This window comes from Mastomys coucha, unplaced genomic scaffold (assembly GCF_008632895.1).
Source record: "Mastomys coucha isolate ucsf_1 unplaced genomic scaffold, UCSF_Mcou_1 pScaffold7, whole genome shotgun sequence".
Classification (NCBI taxonomy): domain Eukaryota; kingdom Metazoa; phylum Chordata; class Mammalia; order Rodentia; family Muridae; genus Mastomys; species Mastomys coucha.
In genome coordinates this window covers 24,702,836-24,721,377 of record NW_022196913.1, presented here as the reverse complement: position 1 = coordinate 24,721,377, position 18,542 = coordinate 24,702,836, and the positions used below count along the sequence as shown (strand labels likewise).

General features: G+C 43.1%; 1 protein-coding gene across 7 annotated transcripts in view; it reads right to left on the bottom strand.

The window, feature by feature from the left end:
* The window catches only part of Elmo1 (engulfment and cell motility 1), a 530,953-nt gene that overhangs the window by 40,708 nt on the left and 471,703 nt on the right, over window positions 1-18,542 (bottom strand). For all 7 annotated transcript variants that reach the window (XM_031359616.1, XM_031359615.1, XM_031359617.1 and 4 more), the window contains one exon: window positions 5,072-5,235. In XM_031359616.1, coding sequence (XP_031215476.1) covers window positions 5,072-5,235 — 164 coding nt within the window. The remainder of the gene's footprint in view (window positions 1-5,071; window positions 5,236-18,542) is intronic.

Sequence of the window (18,542 nt, the reverse complement as noted above, 5' to 3'; positions counted from 1 at the left end):
TTTTTTTGCAAATAGACTCAGCAGCCATCTATTCACCCAAAGCCCAGAAGCCTCTTCCAATGTCTCTGTGACTGAGATATGACCTCTTAGGCATGCCACATAAGAAAACCCTGGGCTGGAGCCCCCTCTGAAGTGTTTAGCTTGTTATCACTGAGTCTGGGGTGATGGGTTCCATGTTGACTTATAAGTGAAGAAGGAGAGAGATTAAAGCAGGGATGGTAGGGCTGGTGAGATGGCTCAGTGGGTTAAGGGCACTGTCTGCTCTTCCAAAGGTCCAGAGTTCAAATCCCAGCAACCACATGGTGGCTCACAACCACTCATAATGAGACTTGACACCCTCTTCTGGTGTGTCTGAAGACAGCTACAGTGTACTTACATATAATAAATAAATCTTTAAAAAAAAAAAAAGCAGGGATGGTAAAATGAGTGTGTGTACAGCAGTTCAGTCTAGAGTGTTCTCTAGAATAAAATTCTAATCTAAGCTCAGCAATTCCAACGCAGTACTTGGAAGACAGACAACATCTCTAGACTGAGGTTAACTCTTGGCTTTCTGTCTCCCCAGCTGAGATCTACTACTCCCCACTGGTCATCTGGAACATGGTTTGGTACATATTTTCTCTAAAGCATCAGATGGTGAAGTTTTCAGGTAATAGAAAAATGAGTGAATATGGCTGAATTTTAATCAAACTCATGTACAGAAAGTGGCAGTGGGTAAATTTGGCCCAAGAAACATGGTTTAAGGACCCCTGATCGAGAAGGGCCAATGGCAGTTTCCTAGAAATTGATATTTTTCTGTCTCAGTTGTAGAGTTTCAGGGCCCAGTCCCAGTCTTTGCCTTAACTAAATAGGCCCATGGATTTAAGTACCAATGTTATTCTGACAACTCTCAAGTTTATTTCTAACCTAGACCCATCTGCTGACCTCCGAACTCATCTGCCTGGCCACTGTCTTGGATGTTCCATAGCCTAGCATGTTCAGAGATAAACTCCTGGTCCCTTGCTCACATTATCCATCCCAGAGTGCTGCTGCCCTTTGGTGGTTTAGGCCCCAAACCTAGAGCCCATCTTTGACTCTTCCCTTTCTACAACTTCATTGAATTTACCAGGAAATACCATGTCCCTTCTCTTCAAAACATGATTAATGCAGAGTAAAAACTAATCTTATGATCTCTTGCTTAAATTATTATTGTAGTTCCCTCACTGACCTCCTTGCCTTTAAATGGGCCTCCTCACAGCGTTTCCAGTGTAGAACCCTGTGTTTGCTGTCCACTAAAAACCCCAAATGGTTCCAGCAAAGCCCTAACCGCTATGGTTCTAGATGCCTCCCTAGAATCATCTCCCATTGCTATTGTCCTCACTCCCTCGGATCCTGCCACGTTATTGCATGGTTCACTGAGAACCTAGGTCTGCTCCGACCTCGGGATGCATGCACAAGTAATTCTTTCTGCTTGGGGTATCCTTCACCCAAATACAAGTTGGTATGTTCCTTGAATCTCTAACATATATCTCCATTCAAATGTCACCATTACAATTAAAGAGATAGTTTACCATCTTTATAATTACATTTTATTCCTCTTATCTATGTAGACTTTCTATCTATATAGCCATTCTATCACCACGTAACTTGCTATCCTCTTACATATATTATCCATGTATATTATCTATTATTCCCTCTAAAACTTAGCACCATGAGGTGTATAGGTTGTATATGTTCTATTCATTCGTGAACCATAAACAAACAAACAATGCCCAGCATGTATCAGGCCTTGATAAATATTTGTCAGATGTCTGAACACTGAACATGGTATACCTAGTAGAAAAGGCTTTGAGGGACACACTAGGCTGGTCAGCTGGTCTTTAGGAAAACTGTAGTGTGTGTGTGTGTGTGTGTGTGTGTGTGTATCTATCAGTCTTATTTCTGGGTCTTTTTTTTTTTCATTTATTTCCCTTGTATATTCTTAGCTGATGTGAGAAATATACAAATGCACTCAGGGTTTGGGTTATCCATTTACATACATTACTAACATCACAATTTGCTTAGTTCTGTGTTTTGTAATAAGAGTGATCATTCATTCAGTGCATACCATAAACTGAGCATGTGCTGATTGGTTTTCATATAAGTATGAAACCCTTTTCATATACATGTGAAATTCACACAGTCCTGTGGATCCTTGTAGCAGCATAAAGACAGGATGGCTTTCATTGTTTTTATTTCTCACAGAGGGGAAAGGCAGGCTTAGAATGGACTGTGCGGCTTCCCAACAGGCACAGCTGCAAATGGCTTCCCTGAGAACTGAGCTGGTGTCGGAACTCCAGGTTTCAGCATGTGTTACTTTCCAGTTTTACTGTCTGTCCTTGTCTCGTCTCGTTTTCCAACTCAGTACTAAATGACCTATTTCTGGAGTGTTTAAACTCTTTATATTTATTAGCCTGTACCAATAATGAGGTTAGATTTATCTTCTCTGTTAGCTGACAAACCAAAAAAGTAGCTACTCTTTGAAATCCTTCATCAGGAACCAGGAAATAATGTAGGCTGCTTCTTCAGCCATAGCTCTTCACCAAACATTTGTTCATGTAGAGTTTACTTTTTCCTTCTTGGGATACATGACCATTTTTATCAAGACAAGGTTGATGAGGTTTGCATGGAGCTGAGGTTTGCTGGTGCGTCGCGTGTGATGCTCAGACAGCCATGGGCAGGACGGAATGCTATGGAGGAGATGCTAGAGAGCCAGTGAAAAGCAGTAGCCTGGTACCCAGGTCCTAGCCAGGCTGCTGTCCCTGTTTGCAAAATTAAGACTTGAACTAGACAGGCTTAACAGCACTTTTTAGCTCTAACACTTTGGTACCCTAAGCACTGAGCTTCCATGGATGTAGTTCCTGTGATCTTTCTGAAAATTAAGATGTGTTTCCTATAACACCTAGCAGTCTGTGATTACCCCAGCATTCCCTCAGCTTGTGAAGTCTGGATACTGAGGCACCTCAGTGCTTCTCAGCACCTTGGGCTGAGCTTACCACGGAGGGATTGCCTTAATATGTTTTTGTTAAAATGATAAAAGGAAGAAAGAAAATAAACCTGCACAATGATCCTCCTCTCTCCCTTGGGTGACTCTGTATATGTTGACTCATTTCATGTTGACTTACATTTCATCCAATCCCATGGTAAGTTCCCCATCTAGCAGATCATAGCAACAAACAAAGCAGATCCCCTGACAGGCAATTCTGATTCCTACCTGCTGGTAGCAGAGGCTGTAGCTACAGGCTGGCCCCTCAGCTTCTTGTTGAAACACCAAGGTTCCTAGCAGCTTGTTATCACTGGGCTGAGTTATATTTACCAGAAATTCCAGTGAGACTTGGTGCTTTCCACCAAAGTCCCATCTATGTAGTGAAGGAGATAATCTTTCCATCGGCGCTGTATTCCGCACTCAAGCAACACCAAGGTCAGAGCTGTAGGAAAGGAGGAAACCCTCCAGCATGTGGAGGCAGAGCTTTGGAAGTAAAGGCAGGCAGAGCATGGCAGTGCTCACTCTGGGCAGAGCTGCCATTCTGCTCTCCGACAGTCATGGTCAAGCACTGATTTGGACTCACTTGGCTTTGCTGAAGGGCTAGTAATTTAGAGCCACTTGGCCTTCACTTAATCAACTCTTCAATTCTCCATTTAGGTTTTAAGAATTGTCAGAGCATAATAAAGTGTCCTTGCGTTTGCACACTGGCTAGAACAGATGACTGAAACTCTAGCGTTCTGTGAAGGTGGGTCCTGAAAGCGTGTAGTGCCATCTGTCCTCCTTGTGAGCGATTCTCAAGATCTAGCTACTGATTCCAGTGACCCTGTGCTTGGTATTTCTGACTGCGACTATCTCCTGGCTGAGGAACAAAAAACAAAACAGAACAAAACAAGTAATAATAATAAAAAAAAAACAACCAAAAAATCCAGTTGTGTCTCTTATAAGCAGCAGTATTACATGTCTGATAGGTCTTAGGGTTTATAATGGCATAAGCCAAGCCCCTTAGAAGCATTTTCTGGCCCATTCTGATGAGGTTCATGCCCACTGAACTCTACAGTTCTAATGTACAGTTTCTGGAGGTGCTTAAGATCTGAAAGCAAATCGAGTATGTCACCACTTGGCTACTGTCCTCTCTAATCTGTATACTTTCTTAACTTACTCTCAGTCTTGCACAAGCAGAACCAGTCTGATGGTGTGGATGAAGGAGGAGCTGAGAGCTCAGCAGGTTCAAGGCCAGCTTCTGCCCTAGGCTGCTTTTCCCTCTTTGGGAATAACACTTGCCTACCTCTAGAGAAGTGAGGAAATGAACCAGAAGAAAGGGGGTTTTGTGAATTGTCAGCCATTAAAAGTATCAGTATATGCAAGCAAAGAACACACACACACACACACACACACACACACACACACACACACACACACCACTGAGAAAGAGAATAGTAGATAATACATACAAAAGCCCAGACGAAGTCACTTCTAATCTTATTGTTATAGAATAGAAATAACTGTCAAATCCCTTCCCTGCTTCCCACCTTTACTCCTCTGTCCTTTTCCATAAAATACAGAGGTGATGAATCTAATCTGGTTCTTAGCAAAGAAAAACAGGCCAGGTCTCAGAAGAGATGAGGTGAACAAAAGAGCTCTTATTTTCCAGATTCAGAGCACTTTAGAGATGGAGATACATGAAGTTTTGAAATGGTTGCAAGTGGCATTTAATGCAAAGCCCTCTAAGTAAAGGGGGCCCTGCTGTCTCCCCACTGGGAGCCTGTAGATTTAAAGCTATAAAGGTGACAGGAGGTGCTCTGATGCTAACCACTGGCCTACCCCTGGGGAAGCGGGGGGTTGTGCCCCCTTTCCCTCCACAGCTCTTACTGGAACTTATGCTATCTCAGAATTCTCAATGCTTTAATAATAGGTATGCTTCTCTCTAAAGAGCATGACATTTTGCCACTTAAGAGGTACCTGTGTGAAATACAGCTTCACATGAGAAAACAAGACACCTAGCCTTGCTGTTACATCACCGAGTCACTAGGGGGCAGTAGCAGAATCTGAGATCAGATGTGGGTAACTTACAAAATCGGGCGAGACTGGAAATCTTCCTGGTTCATCCTCTCAGACTGGCGGATTTTCAGGATCTCAGTGTAGCTCAGGTTTTGCAACTTGCTCTTGAACTGGTCCAGGGAACTAGGCTTGGTTGTAAGCGCTCTCATAACCTGCTCCTTCACCACCTGCATTACCTGTCAATGAAAACAAGAGCATTACATTCCTGGGGCCAACCTTTCCTGTTCAGAGATGACTCCTATGTTAAAAAGCTCCTTGCTCCCTGGTGCACAGTATGACCTCTGGGCTCCAACACTGAGTGTACTTTCCAAAAAGATAAACTTTCATTTATGTATATTTCTAGTTTTTTTCTTTCACTGTGGGAACCACAAGGAAGAAAACAGACTAAGTTGAAGTGAAGGGCAGGCGAGAGTGCCTACTTTCTTTATATATTATGTGACAGCTACTGATATAGCAGTATAAACAGTACAAACTCAAAGGTCAGAAAGCAACAAAAGCCAAACCATAGCTAAAAGGCTGCATATTAATTATTTCTTCCAGGAGAAAATTGCTGTGATAAGACTAACTGTGAGGTTTGGCTGGCACCAACTCAACTGGATATAGAGATACCTACACCTCCCAGACCTCTCCCTCAGGTCGTCAGGGCCGAAGCGTTCATACACATTATGCATTTGGATATGCATTTGGAAATGGGTGCATGTTCTTTCTCTTTGAGTCAGCCACTAGGCAGAGGGATTCATTATATTACAACAGGCATATCCCACTGGAAACTTCAAGAAAATGAGGACATGGTAATTCATGCCTCTAGACAGGTCCACATGGGGCCATGAACCATTGTTTCTATTAATGTAGATTCATCTTCATCAAAATACATAAAGAAAAAAAAAGGACAGAGGACCCAAAGATGTACCCAAAGGGCTTTAATCTTGTTGCTATTCTTCATTTTCCATTACAAATGAGAACTTTTAGTACAAATATTACCCTTTCTTGGGTTTGTTACCAAGTACTCAATGCCCTAGTAGACAATGTGTGTGTGTGGTGTGGGAGTGGACGTGCGCGTTATGTGTGGTGTGGGAGTGGACGTGCGCGTTATCTCTTCTCATCTTTACCCACTTACATCTACAAGCAGATATAACCAGTGTTTCTACTTTATGAAGAACTGAAGCTTCAGAACACTAATAAATTAGCTTAGAATCACAGTCAGCTGGTATGTGGATAGGCTGAGATTTAACTTCACATTTGTAGTTGTAAGCACAGTACCACCTCTTAGCCCCACCTTCCTTAAAAATAAAGTAAAACTACCTATGTGTGTCTGCTCCGTGACAGGTGTGGAACCCAGCACTCTGTTATGCACCATCTCACTTAATCCACTCTCTAATAGAGAAGAACAGGATATGAGTATTGTACCCATAAAGGAACTGGGGGAAGATTGATAGCTTGCCTACCCTACATCTAGAAGCATCCTCAGGGACCAAGTATGATGGCTATAATACTGACTTTATGTTGAAGAAATATGAATCAGATACAGACTCTGCCTTCTGTGAGCTAATGGTCTAACGAGAGATGGAAACAAGGCCCAAGATCATGCCAACAGAAGAGAATCGATCGTTACGCTGTACTGACAGATGTGAGACATTGTATTCAAGATGCATTTGATATCACCTTTAGAGGAACAATGGGTATTCCATTGGTGCATACTCAGACAAATAACCTAGAACACCTTCACTCATTAGCAGCTCTGAACCTGGGCTACAACTAAATCAGAACCGACTACCTAAGATCGTTCCATGCTTCAAGTGTAACAAGACAGGACACTTTCCAGATGACCTTCAACTGCGTCTGCTTTTCTACTCAGGCATAATTGTCAATTTGGGATGCTTGACAAATTTTGAAATTCTAAACATTTCATGCCGTGAAGCATAATCAAGGGCTAAATTTGGTCAAGAGTGAATTATTATGCGTTGCCATTGGGGGTTACTCGCTGTCCATTTAGGGAGCCTTGGAGTGAAGCCAGTGAGGTAATGGTGTCCCAGTGTTATTTGCTCTTCTGGCAGGATGATGGGGAGAACGGTGCAATAATTAAAATAAAGAAGTGTCATTTTAAGTAGTATCAGGACAAAATCGAGACACTGTGGAGCTCGCTCCATCCTCCTTGTCTCACAAACAAAAAACTGGAAATTCTGAGAGCCAGATGATTTGCCCACTGCATGTATTTCAGGAAGTGTCCCAAGAGATGGCAGTTTCCACATCATCGCTGCTGAGATTTAAGCTAGGGCTCACAGGTGATCATGTGATCCAAACTGCTCCATCAGCACCCTTAGCCAGGCTGTTCCAATCTAACTTGTGATACAGCCAAAGCCTGCTCTTTTTCAGGTTAAGACTAAAAACACAACCCTTAATATAGAGGACGATGGGACGTCAAGACAGTGTAACAGAATTGGGCAAAAGGTAGGGCTCTAAGTGCAGAGAGTATTGACAGAGGTTCTACTTTGTGCAATCTGAAATCACTCTAACTTTACATTTTGGTAGTTTTGGGTATATAAATCAGGTTTTTTTTCTTAAGAAAATTTCCTTCTTCTGAGGTTGATATACATTCTATTTTCTTAAATTGATATGAATGGGGCACTTACTTTTTGGAACCAGACTGCCAACAAATATCTGGTGAACTCTAAGAGGAATAGCATCCTGTGGTTCCGAAGAAGATGAACAGGAGACAAGGGGAACGATGAATAGAGTTGATGGCACTACTTTAATAAGAAGGTAGACTGGAGAATTGGCCCAGTGATTTAAGAGAAATGGCTGCTCTTCCATAGCACTTGGGCTTATTTACCAGAACCCACATGCTGTCACACAACCATTGTAACCCTAGTTCTAGGGAACCCAATGCTCTCTGGACTTTGGCGGCATCAGCCATACAAGTGGCACACACACATACATGTAGGCAAAAACACCTGCACACATAAAAATAAAATTTAAATTTAAAAAGGAAAGTCACTTTTAAATTTACCTTTTATTATATACCATGGTTGAATGTTTGCTCGGAAGCAATGAGCCCCTTACCAAATGCATGGACATATTTCTAGTCAAAACTGATGCACAAGCTTTACTAACTGCTGATACAAGACTACTATCCCCACTAGGAAGAATATCTAATAGAAAGGCCTTTAAATCTTCATTTCAACTTGGAAAAAGAGCATAAAACTTTTCCTAAAAGTAGCTGGATGACTGGCATGTGCAGCCAGGAGGAGCAATAAGAGTGGAGTGTATGAACCACAGAAGAGCAGCTGGTGGGGCCCAACACCAGCTCTTCCACCTGGGCCCACTTTCATCTGGTGCTGGCTCTAAGAAGTTCTAACATTACTCTCTATGCCAAGCAATATATGAAACAGTCAATAGGTTGTTTTTTGTTTGTTTGTTTGTTTGTTTAAGATGATAAAGTAGTAAGTTAAACATCTCTCTGGGTTTTTGCAAAATAGCTTAGAGCTCCTATAGTTTTGTAATTAATGGTGTGAATTCTCAACATGTCATGTATAAAACAGAACAAGACATTTTCAACGCCATTGTTGACTGTTCCTTCTTTGAAAAACATGGATCCATTTGCCACTTATTTGAAAATTCTGCAGATGATATGACAGGGGCATTAGTAAATGACTGGTGAAACATTTTACCTGGGGTGCCCACACTACCACAGACACCAAAGGGAGCAAGCTCTTAGAATATACATTTGCTATTGTGTTGGTATTGGTCCATTACTCAAGCGATGTCTGCAGCCTGCTGGTAGTGGGGTCTGGGTAGTTTCCTCCACACAGATTGTTCTTTGTAAGGTCTTATCAAACAAAACAGTGTAGGATTTCCAAATAGGACATTTGTACCTCCCATAGAGAAAAACTCTGGAAGACTGTTTTAAAACCTGAACCAGACAGGACTTGGGTAAGTCCGACTAACTCCTGTTCATTTAAACTGCTCCTGGGTCCTACTCCAAGACCCACAGAGCCTCTCTGTGTTCCTAGTCATATCTGTTGAGGCCTTGTCTTTATGCCTGCAACCTTCCAGAGCACCAGCCGTTCTCTCACCATCAAATGTTAGTAAACTCCCACTTAGGCTAAGGTGCTGAGGGGCCCTGGGAGCCTTGTTCTACATGAGCTCTCAGCCTGCACTGCCAGCCCCCCTCCAAGTCCCCAGAGAGCAGAAGTGATGTCACAGCACAGCAAGGGCCCACAGATTCATTCCACAAACACCAAGCCACTCTTAAATTGTGTCAGCACAAGAACTTCAGCTACAGATTGAGAAGTGACCACATGAGGACCAACTGTGGTACAGAGAGGCCATTCTTGAGAGAAACAAGAGTGGAGCTTTACAGACAGAAGAGAGCACAGAGCCTGGCCCCGCTACTACACTCACTAGAGGGGCTGGAGAAAAGGCTCAGTCTCTGAATCAGATACAGCAGCGGTATCACCTGTCCTTATTAGGGTTATCATCACTGCGATGAAACATCATGACTAAAGAAACTTGGGGAGGAAAGGCTTTATTTGGTTTATACCTCCACATCACTATTCATCATTGAAGGGACAGCATAGGAACTCAAACAAGTTAGAAACCTGAAGGCAGGAGCTGATGCAGAGGCCTTAGAGGGTGCTGCTTATTGGCTTGCTCCACATGGCTTGCTCAGCCTGCTTTCTAATTGAACCCAGGACCATCAACCACACCCACAATAGGCTGGGTACTCCCCCATCAACCACTAATTAAGAGGATGACCTATAGGCTTGCATATAGCCCAGTGTTATGAAGACATTTTCTCTATTGTGTATCCCTGCTCCCCAATGACTCTAGCTTATGTCAAGCTGACATAAAACAACATCTGTGATCAGATTTAGGAAATGCTAGCCATCGATGGTCTTATCTTATGAAGCTCCCTCTGAATTAAAATTTAAAAGGTAGCTTGAACAGAAAACATAATCTCCCTTTCTGCCTGCAGACATGCACACCTCATGTGAGGACTCTGTATTCATAGCACCTAGAGGGCAGCTCACTGTTACATTCTGGTTGCATTGCACAGAGCTGGTTCTGAAAGATTCCAGTGTGCTCACTCTCACCCTGTGTGGTTTCAGGGCTTAAGCAGAACCTCTGGCCTGTTTCTACACCCTTCTGCCATGTATCTTGCTCTGGTATGAGGCTTGGCTCTATATCTCTTGTATGAGGCTTGGCTTGGTGAGAGCTGTGTGGGCCAGGCTTGTAAATAAAGAGGAATGCCTTGAAGTCACAGAGGCCTGATGTCAACCTCTGGCCTCTCATGATCATCATGTGTTCTCGATGACTTCAGATGAATCAGAAACACTTTTCCTCACTGAAAAATGCAAAAGTGTTCTTCTCCATCTCACAAATGATATGATTTCCTTCAGTATCACTAACCATACTTCGTCTCCATTTCTTCAGTGTGGTCCTCCTCATGGTGTTCTGAGAACCCTGCCTCTACCATGTCATTCTGAAGGAGCAACAAGGCCTAATTTGTAGACCAAAACTACTCTGTGTTGAATGAGGGCAGAGAGGATCTTGCATTTCTTTCTCTGTACAGTACCACTTCATAGTATAATAATTACCTGGCATATTCTGTTAAGGAGCTAAGGATCATGAGCTGGGAAAATAGTTTTCTGGAGACTAAATCTTCCCAATAGTATTGGTATATTTCCAGTTAGAGTTCTGGGATCTCATTCATCCATAAGCTAAAGCCTATTCTATAGGAACCAGATACCTGTACTCATATGACTATCAAGCAAACCTGCTGGTGAATTCTGAACCAATGATCAGAAAACAGGGAACCATTAGAGATTAGGTGGCCACCTGCTTACAAAAAGCTGGAAACGTTGCTCTAGGACCACTGCTGCCAAGTGCAGTGTAGTGAGATGCTGACTCTGTCTCCGGTCTGTTAATTTCATAGTGTTTGTGCTGACCTTTCCTAGAACTCTTGCCCCCATACCTGCCCTGGTTTGACGAGTAGACTTTGAACTTACGTCTGTCCTTTCCAGCCTCTCCTTCCAATTTCCACCTCCTTTCAAAATATAAAGCCAAGTCAATCACTTGTTAAAAACTACAGTGACCGAGTACTACTACCTTTGGTGTGCAGAACGGACAGTCAATGTGTCACTGGCTGTGATCGTGTTAGTTGTCAATTTAATGGAAGGCTAAAATCACCCAGGAGATGGGCTTCTGGGCCTGTCATTGGGGAATTATCTTTGTGATATTAATTAAGGTGGGATGACCCATCCAGTATGAGTGGCAGAAAATGCCTAGGCAGGATGTACAGATGGAGAAGATGTATGGAGCACTGGTTTGCAGAAATGGTTGCTCTCTGTTTTTGATCAGGGATGTGACATGACCAAGTGCCAGTGACTTTCTGGATGCGATGGACTGCAGCCTAGAACTGGGAACTAGAGACGCCCTTCTGCCTTAGATGGCTTTTGTTACAGAACTTTATCACAGCAACAGAAAGGAAGCTAAGGCATCTTTCATCTTCCCATCTGTGCTGGGCCCCACCTGTGAACTCCGCTCAGCACCTTGGCTTCCACTCTTTTACTCTCCCTCCCACTCGCTCTCTTCCCTTCTGCTATTGACACGTTCCTTTTAATACCTGTTCTTCTTTTAGTTCTGCCTGAGAAAACACTGCTGATATGCCTCCCCCCTCCTGCAAAGCTGGGATTTGATCCTACAATCCCCCATCACAATACTGCCTGCATCATGTGGAGACTCCTTGCCTCCTTCACTTACGACTCTGTCTCCAGAGCCTGTGCGATCCAGTCATGGAGTAGTTATTGGGGAGAACATCTGTTTTCTTTATGTTTTGAAGGCTCATCAAATGGTCAAAAGAAAGAACCTAGAAGAAAGTCCCCCAAAGTCAGTGGTTTCCAACCATCATAGAAAAACAGAGTTTAGGATGAGTTTTGTCTGGCTCAACCCTCAAGACTTTGATTCTAGAATGAGTTCTAGAAATGGGTTCTCCTTTCCCAGTTCCTTCCAGGACGATACTTTACACCTGGGGTTGAAGAATCTGGGCTGGGGCAAAGAGGAGCAGCGAGACAGGTAAGAGGACTGCCATGCCAGGGAAGGCTAGTAGGGCTGCTCCTGCCTGCCCCTCAGCATGCCTGTCTAGTGTAACATACAGATTCTTGCTGAGGACTTGAGTCATTAGCTGCTACCACCTGCCAGTCCACAGAGAACATCAGCACCCTTGCCAAGAGCAGTCAGGCACCAAGAGCAAGCAGCTACAGCCAGGGAAGTGGCTGCTCTCAGCCTGCTTGGGCAGGTTCCTCAGATGTCACCTTGACTAGGGTCATACCCTGCTTCCTGGGCTGTTTCTCTGTAAGGTAGCCACAGAGCCCAAGTTGAGGGAACCTGGCAATTTCAATAAGGAATGCTTTCACAGGGGCGGCCAGCATTTTCCCAAGGAGCCCACAATTCCCTGGGCAGCAGTCAGGGTGAGCATCCCCAAATACGTGATTAGAGCAGAGCAGCCATCCACTGTTTATCAATCCTGAGTGCGCAAGCTTGTGGCTGACAGAGTCCAGGCAGGGTTGAAGGAGGACAACTGTCAGAGTATCAAAGGTGATGTTTCAAGTGTACCCTGAGACCAAAGCAGACGGGGGATGCTGTTTAGTTCCCCCACTAACTGGCCTTTGCTTCAGAGAAAGCAGGACAACTTCAAGCATTCTGATATCATCTGAACAGAGATCTCTGAGGACCTTGGGCATTATAACCAAAGTAATTCATTATATAATGGCCGACTCAATGCATTCCATGCAGATGGTAATACAGAGATGGCCAGTTCTGAACACTAAGGTGGGAAATGTTAACAGGTGCTCTGCCCCTCCTGGGAAGTCCTTTTAATGTAAGGTTTAAGGCATTTTTATAGACGGTAAAAATAATAAACCTTTCAACCAGTGATTCATGTAAAAATCAATCAGCACTGGGTTCACAGAAGAACAACGACCAGGGAAATACACGTTCTTCCCTGTCATCTCTGCAGTCTCTGCAGGAAACTCATCCATGGAATGACGCTGGAGAGCGGAGGTCGGGAACCCACTCGCCTGTGCGCTAGTATGATCAGGAGGCATGTAGCTCTGTGACAAACCACTTTGCCCCACTGAAACGGGGAGCCAAATTAACATGGGCAATCAGGCTAAATTTGCTGGTTAGCTAATTGAAGGCCTCAGTGGGCAGGAGAAAGCTATTTTCACCAGCATCTGATAGAATCAGCCTCAGGCAAAGAGGAATCGTGCCAATCACATTAGAGAATGACATTTACTCGGCAGCTTTAAATAAACTGACAGGTCAGACACGCCACTATGCGTGTGTGTAGGGAGGGCATGGGAGGATGCTTGTATTTTATCCTTATTGGGGTTGGGGTAAAAGGGTAGCATATTTTTAGCAAGCACATTACATTTTGGTCCTCTAATTCCTGCTCACAAATCTCATAGACACACTGCCAGCACAGGCTGAAGCACACACAGTCTCTGCAAGGCCTTTTAAATTTACAAAGAACACTCCCAGCTGGAAAGTGCATTGAATGAGAGCTACTGCGAGTTGGGGGGTCTGTTGTCATTAAACTATGGCTGCTTGGTAATGGGGGAGGAGGAAGAATGATCGGACTTTGCCGATATCTTTAGTTAGGAGGGAAAATTAACTGAAGTAAGCAGCCCTTTCTTTTTGGTGTGTGTGTACGTGTGCATGCATGTGGAGACCAGAGGTCACTGTCAGGTGTTGTCCTCACCTATTCTCCACATTATTTGCTGGAACACAGTTTCTCACTGAAGCCAGAGTTCAAGACTCAGCTAGGTTGGCTGGCCAGTGATTCTCAGGGTTCTACCTTGCTCCCAGCCGTGGAGTTACTAACATGACTGCCACATCCACCTTTGTATGCGGGTCCGGGACTCTGGATCTCATGCTTGCTTAGGATTCACCTTTACCCTGCTGAGCCACCCTCACCTCAGCTCCTCCTCACACATAGTCAAGGTGCCAAAATACAAGGTTATTAAAAATAATGAAGAATTCCTTACTTTTCTGTTAGGAATTACATGGTTTGCACAGCTCTCCCGTCTTCCTGTCAGCAGGCACTACAGCCGCTTGCAGACCATGTGAGGTCCATTGCTCCATCCTATACACTCCATGTCTAAGGCTACTCCTTTGGCGTGTCTCAACAGCTGAACATTGGGGCTTCATTTAATTCATCTGTACATATCTTGTTGTCAATTCATTTGTGGAGTGAATGAAAGAGAAGAGGAGCATGGCAGACACATAGCCTCCTGTGACATGGTGTCCAGACGCCAGGAAGGAGTAAATGAAGTGTCTCTGGTCTCATTTTGAGGGTGAAACCTAAGCTGTGCTGGTTTAAATCTCTCAACCTGTTTTGAATTCACTATTAAATAGTGACAAATGAAAGTGGAGAACCTGCCCCACTGGAAGGGAGATTTAATAAACTTTAAAAGCAGTCTGCTTAGGCGTAAACAGAGGAAATGGAGTGGGAAAGAAAAGTCTGGTTCCATAAAGAAGCCTTGGTGTCAGGCAAGGCTGCAGAGCTGAGGACACGACATGGCTGACTCAGCACATCCTCCACAAAGAGTTGGCACCCAGCACTGGGGATGCCTTCTGCGGATAGATGGGTGGTGGGTACAGGGGCTCACTGGTCAATACTCAGCTCTACATAAAGCTACCCTTCACTCTTTGAGGGACTGGCTTGAGGATACTTGTAGATTCTCAAATTTGAAGATCTGAGTCTCTTACATAAAATGTTATAGTGTTTTGCAAACGCCTACCTATGTCCTCCACTCTACTGCAAATCACTTGCAAATGAGGTACCGTACCTAACACAACATCAGTGCTGCTCAGTAGCTTTCCTAACATACTGTTTATAGAATAAACACAAGGAGGAAGCTGCATAGACTCAGCACAGAGACAACCCTCCATGGCCAAAGATCTTTGATTCCTAATCTGGATGCCTTGTCTGTGGATACAGAGGGTTGGCTGTCCTCGCCATCCGACGTTAACTACCTTTCCCCATACAGAAAACCCTAGACTGATTGTGAAATAGTAAAAGCCCTTGAGACTACCACGATATTTGACCAAGTCCAGCTGACTCATCCTAAGGATAAATACATTTGGATTTAAGTTTCTATAATAAGTGTTGCTTCCTGGTATTGGTATTAGATGATTTGGCTGGTTTGGGCGGTGCGTAGTAGTAGGAAATGTTGAAGAGGTAAGGCAAGAGATCACAAGTTTGAGGCTAGCCTGAGCCATACAATTACAACAGCAAACAGGAGACGCTGGAGGGGAGTGAGGCAGATGCAATACTCATATATGATACTCAGGTATGAACTTCTCAAAAACACATAAAAAGAAAATTTAGAACTATAATTAATCTTGCATCTGCTCAGCTAATACTTCATGAGCACTGTATACATGATCTTCACTGGGTGAGGTGCCGGCAGGGCCAAGAACTAGACCTAGCGTCCACCCAGAGGAACAGCGGGGAAGATGGGACATAAACAAGTCCCAGTGACTTCAGAAAATGCTGTGTGGATGCAGGCTCTTCATATAATTTAAGGAAGGGGACTCAAAGTGAATTCAGCAGACCCCTGGCTTCCTCACCCAGCCGAGTTCTCTTCTTACTCCAGGTTTCACCAACCACATGTCTCAGAGCGCACTGAGAATACTTATTCACTACTTGTCTCTCCAGTAGGACCTTGAAAGCTTTACAGGAAGAGACCATATCTCATTAGTCTTTTTTAAAAATATCACCACTGGATTCTAAAATTCCTTCTAACTAAAAAAAATTCCCCATCGGTCCAGTAAATTGAAGGTCAACTGGACCGTATTTCTAGAGTTACATGAAAAATATGATTTCTGGCCAGTCTTTGTGAAGGCCGGGGACAAATCCCTGTGATAGTCTTAAGCAGGAGCAGTGACAGATTAACTCTGGTGAGCACACGGCCACACTGGCGCTGTGCTGTATTTCTCCCAGATGGTTGAAATGGAGACATCTCGTAAATCCCTAGGCCTTTTCTTTCCTTTGCAGGTTATTATAGTGTCCCAGGGCAGAAGAGCACTCTCCAAAGTAAAGTAATTGAGAGCCATTTGTTATGTTTAAAGGAGAACCTGTCATCCATTACAGCCACAATGCTCAGACAATTAAAGTGGTGGAGTGACTATGCAAAACTTGCTGCCACTTGCTTTCTGCAGTCAATATGCAATTGCAGAACTGAGATGGCTCTGCACCCACCCCCCAGCCCCTCCGCTCAGTATCTCTTTCCGTTCTTTGTCCAGACCACTCACAGCTCTGAAGCAAACTGTCCCGTGGCTTCCAAAAATTTACTGGGTCTGCCATACTTTCCCCGGATGCCACTGCTCTCTTTGCATTCAAAGCAAGGAACAGCCTGGATGGCAATTGTGTGGCATGTACGCCAGCATTCTCCTTTGTCATGCCAGTGGTGGGCATCAGTAATTGATTACACTTTCTCCTTCTGAACCAGGATGCTGCAAGCAAGAAATGGCTACTCATCAACTGAATTTCATGGGCAAAGGTAAAACACTAGTTAATTTTAATGCACAGGAATGGTCAGTAACTTTGGATCAAATATTCTTAAACGTTCCAATGTCTAGTAACTAAAATTCCTTACAGATTAGTCAAAAAATTATTATAACTTGAATGTGCTCATAAATTTTGGTTGTTCAGTCCAATAACTAAATGGTATTTCTATACCATGGCCATCTAGATCATTGAGGCCCATATATATATCTCTGGAAATGGTGTAATATTTGGGATAAGAACCCACCCGTGGGCCATATCAAGCACTCAGGAGGGGCTGAGGAATACCATTGAATGAATGAAACCATAAGCAGACATTAGATCCAGTGACAGACCTTCTGATACCTAGAACAACTATGTTTACATTAAAAATCCAGTGTTATATACTGCTAGGGAAAGTGGAGTATATTTAACTTCTAGGAAACATTTTAGAATTATAATAAGAATAAAATTAAGTTTTTAAACATATATTTATTCATATAACAAAGGTGTTCTTGTACCTTCTTCATTACAAGATAACTGGAATAGCTGGGATTTGAGGTCTTAGGCAAAAAAGAGAAAAAAGAAAAAAAAGAAAGAAAAAAGGAAGGAAGGAAGAAAGAAAGAGGGAGGGAGCAAGGCAAGGAAAGAAAATCAGGAAAAATCCAACAATGCAATAAAGGCAAAAATAGCAAATAAATATAAACACAAACATATGAACTCAGATACTCATGGCTGCTTGAGAAGGAATATGCATATGACAGTGCCCTGGAAAGTTGAGTCTCCTAATGGCACTGCGGCCACCTAGTGTAGGTATATTCAATGATGTTCACAAATGATTATCACCTAACTGCTTTGCCAGAAGTTGTCCTGGTTGTTAATGAACACATCACTGGAGAATCCATGTCATGTTAAACATGCTATGTTTTAAAGAAGCATAGGATCAAAGGAGGATGATTTGTAAAAAGGAACATATCATAAAAAGTGACAACTAGAGCAAGCTTCAGAAATAAATATATGCCAAACCATGTCATGGTAACTCTAAAGTTCTTTTTAACCCCTTGTTCTTTTTTCTTGGTAATTTCATATATGCTATAATGCATCTTGATCACATCTATGGCAATGCTTCCCTCTCACTCCCCCACACATTAGGAACCTTTTGTTGGACTTTGTTATGTATTTCATTCTTAACTTAAAAATACACGTTTAAACTAAAAACAAATTTAATATCCAGTAGCTTGTCTTTGTTACTTTTGGGTTCTTCTTTCTTTCTCTATTCCCTTTCTTCCACCCTTTCAACCCCCTAACACTAGATAAAAAAGAAAAAAAGATAGAGAGGAAAGGAAAGATATCCTTGAATAAAGTCTGGGGTCAGAAAGGGGAAATGCTATCATTAAACTACTTCCTGAGGATTAGGGATACAATGTTCCTTGGGGGCAGATTTGACCTTTGCCATCATTTTATCTAATTTCTTCTTTGTGCATGATTACCTAAAACCCCACGACCAACAACAGCCAACAATTCCTCATTCCCTGACGCCTCTCAGGACCCTAGTATTTATATATCCTCTATGAAGTCTCCAGAATTCCAAATGTCACCCAATCAAAGAACTATCTCTAACTGGCAAAATCACATCCCCACCAGAGCACGAGGCAAATCACAGCAGACAATATGAAGCAGCCCCATATCCTACACCTGGGATTAAAACAAAAACATGTTCTTGTAATATTTCTGTTTTTTAAGGAAACCAAAATTCCATAATTTTCACTATAATACCTACTTACCCCTTCTTCTACTTAAGTAGACAGTTATGAATGTGTAAAGCACTTAGTGTGTGTGTGTGTGTATGTGTGTGTGTGTGCATGCGTGTGCATATGTACATGTGCACACGTCCACGTATGTTGAATGAAAGTGTAGATGCCAGTATTTGTG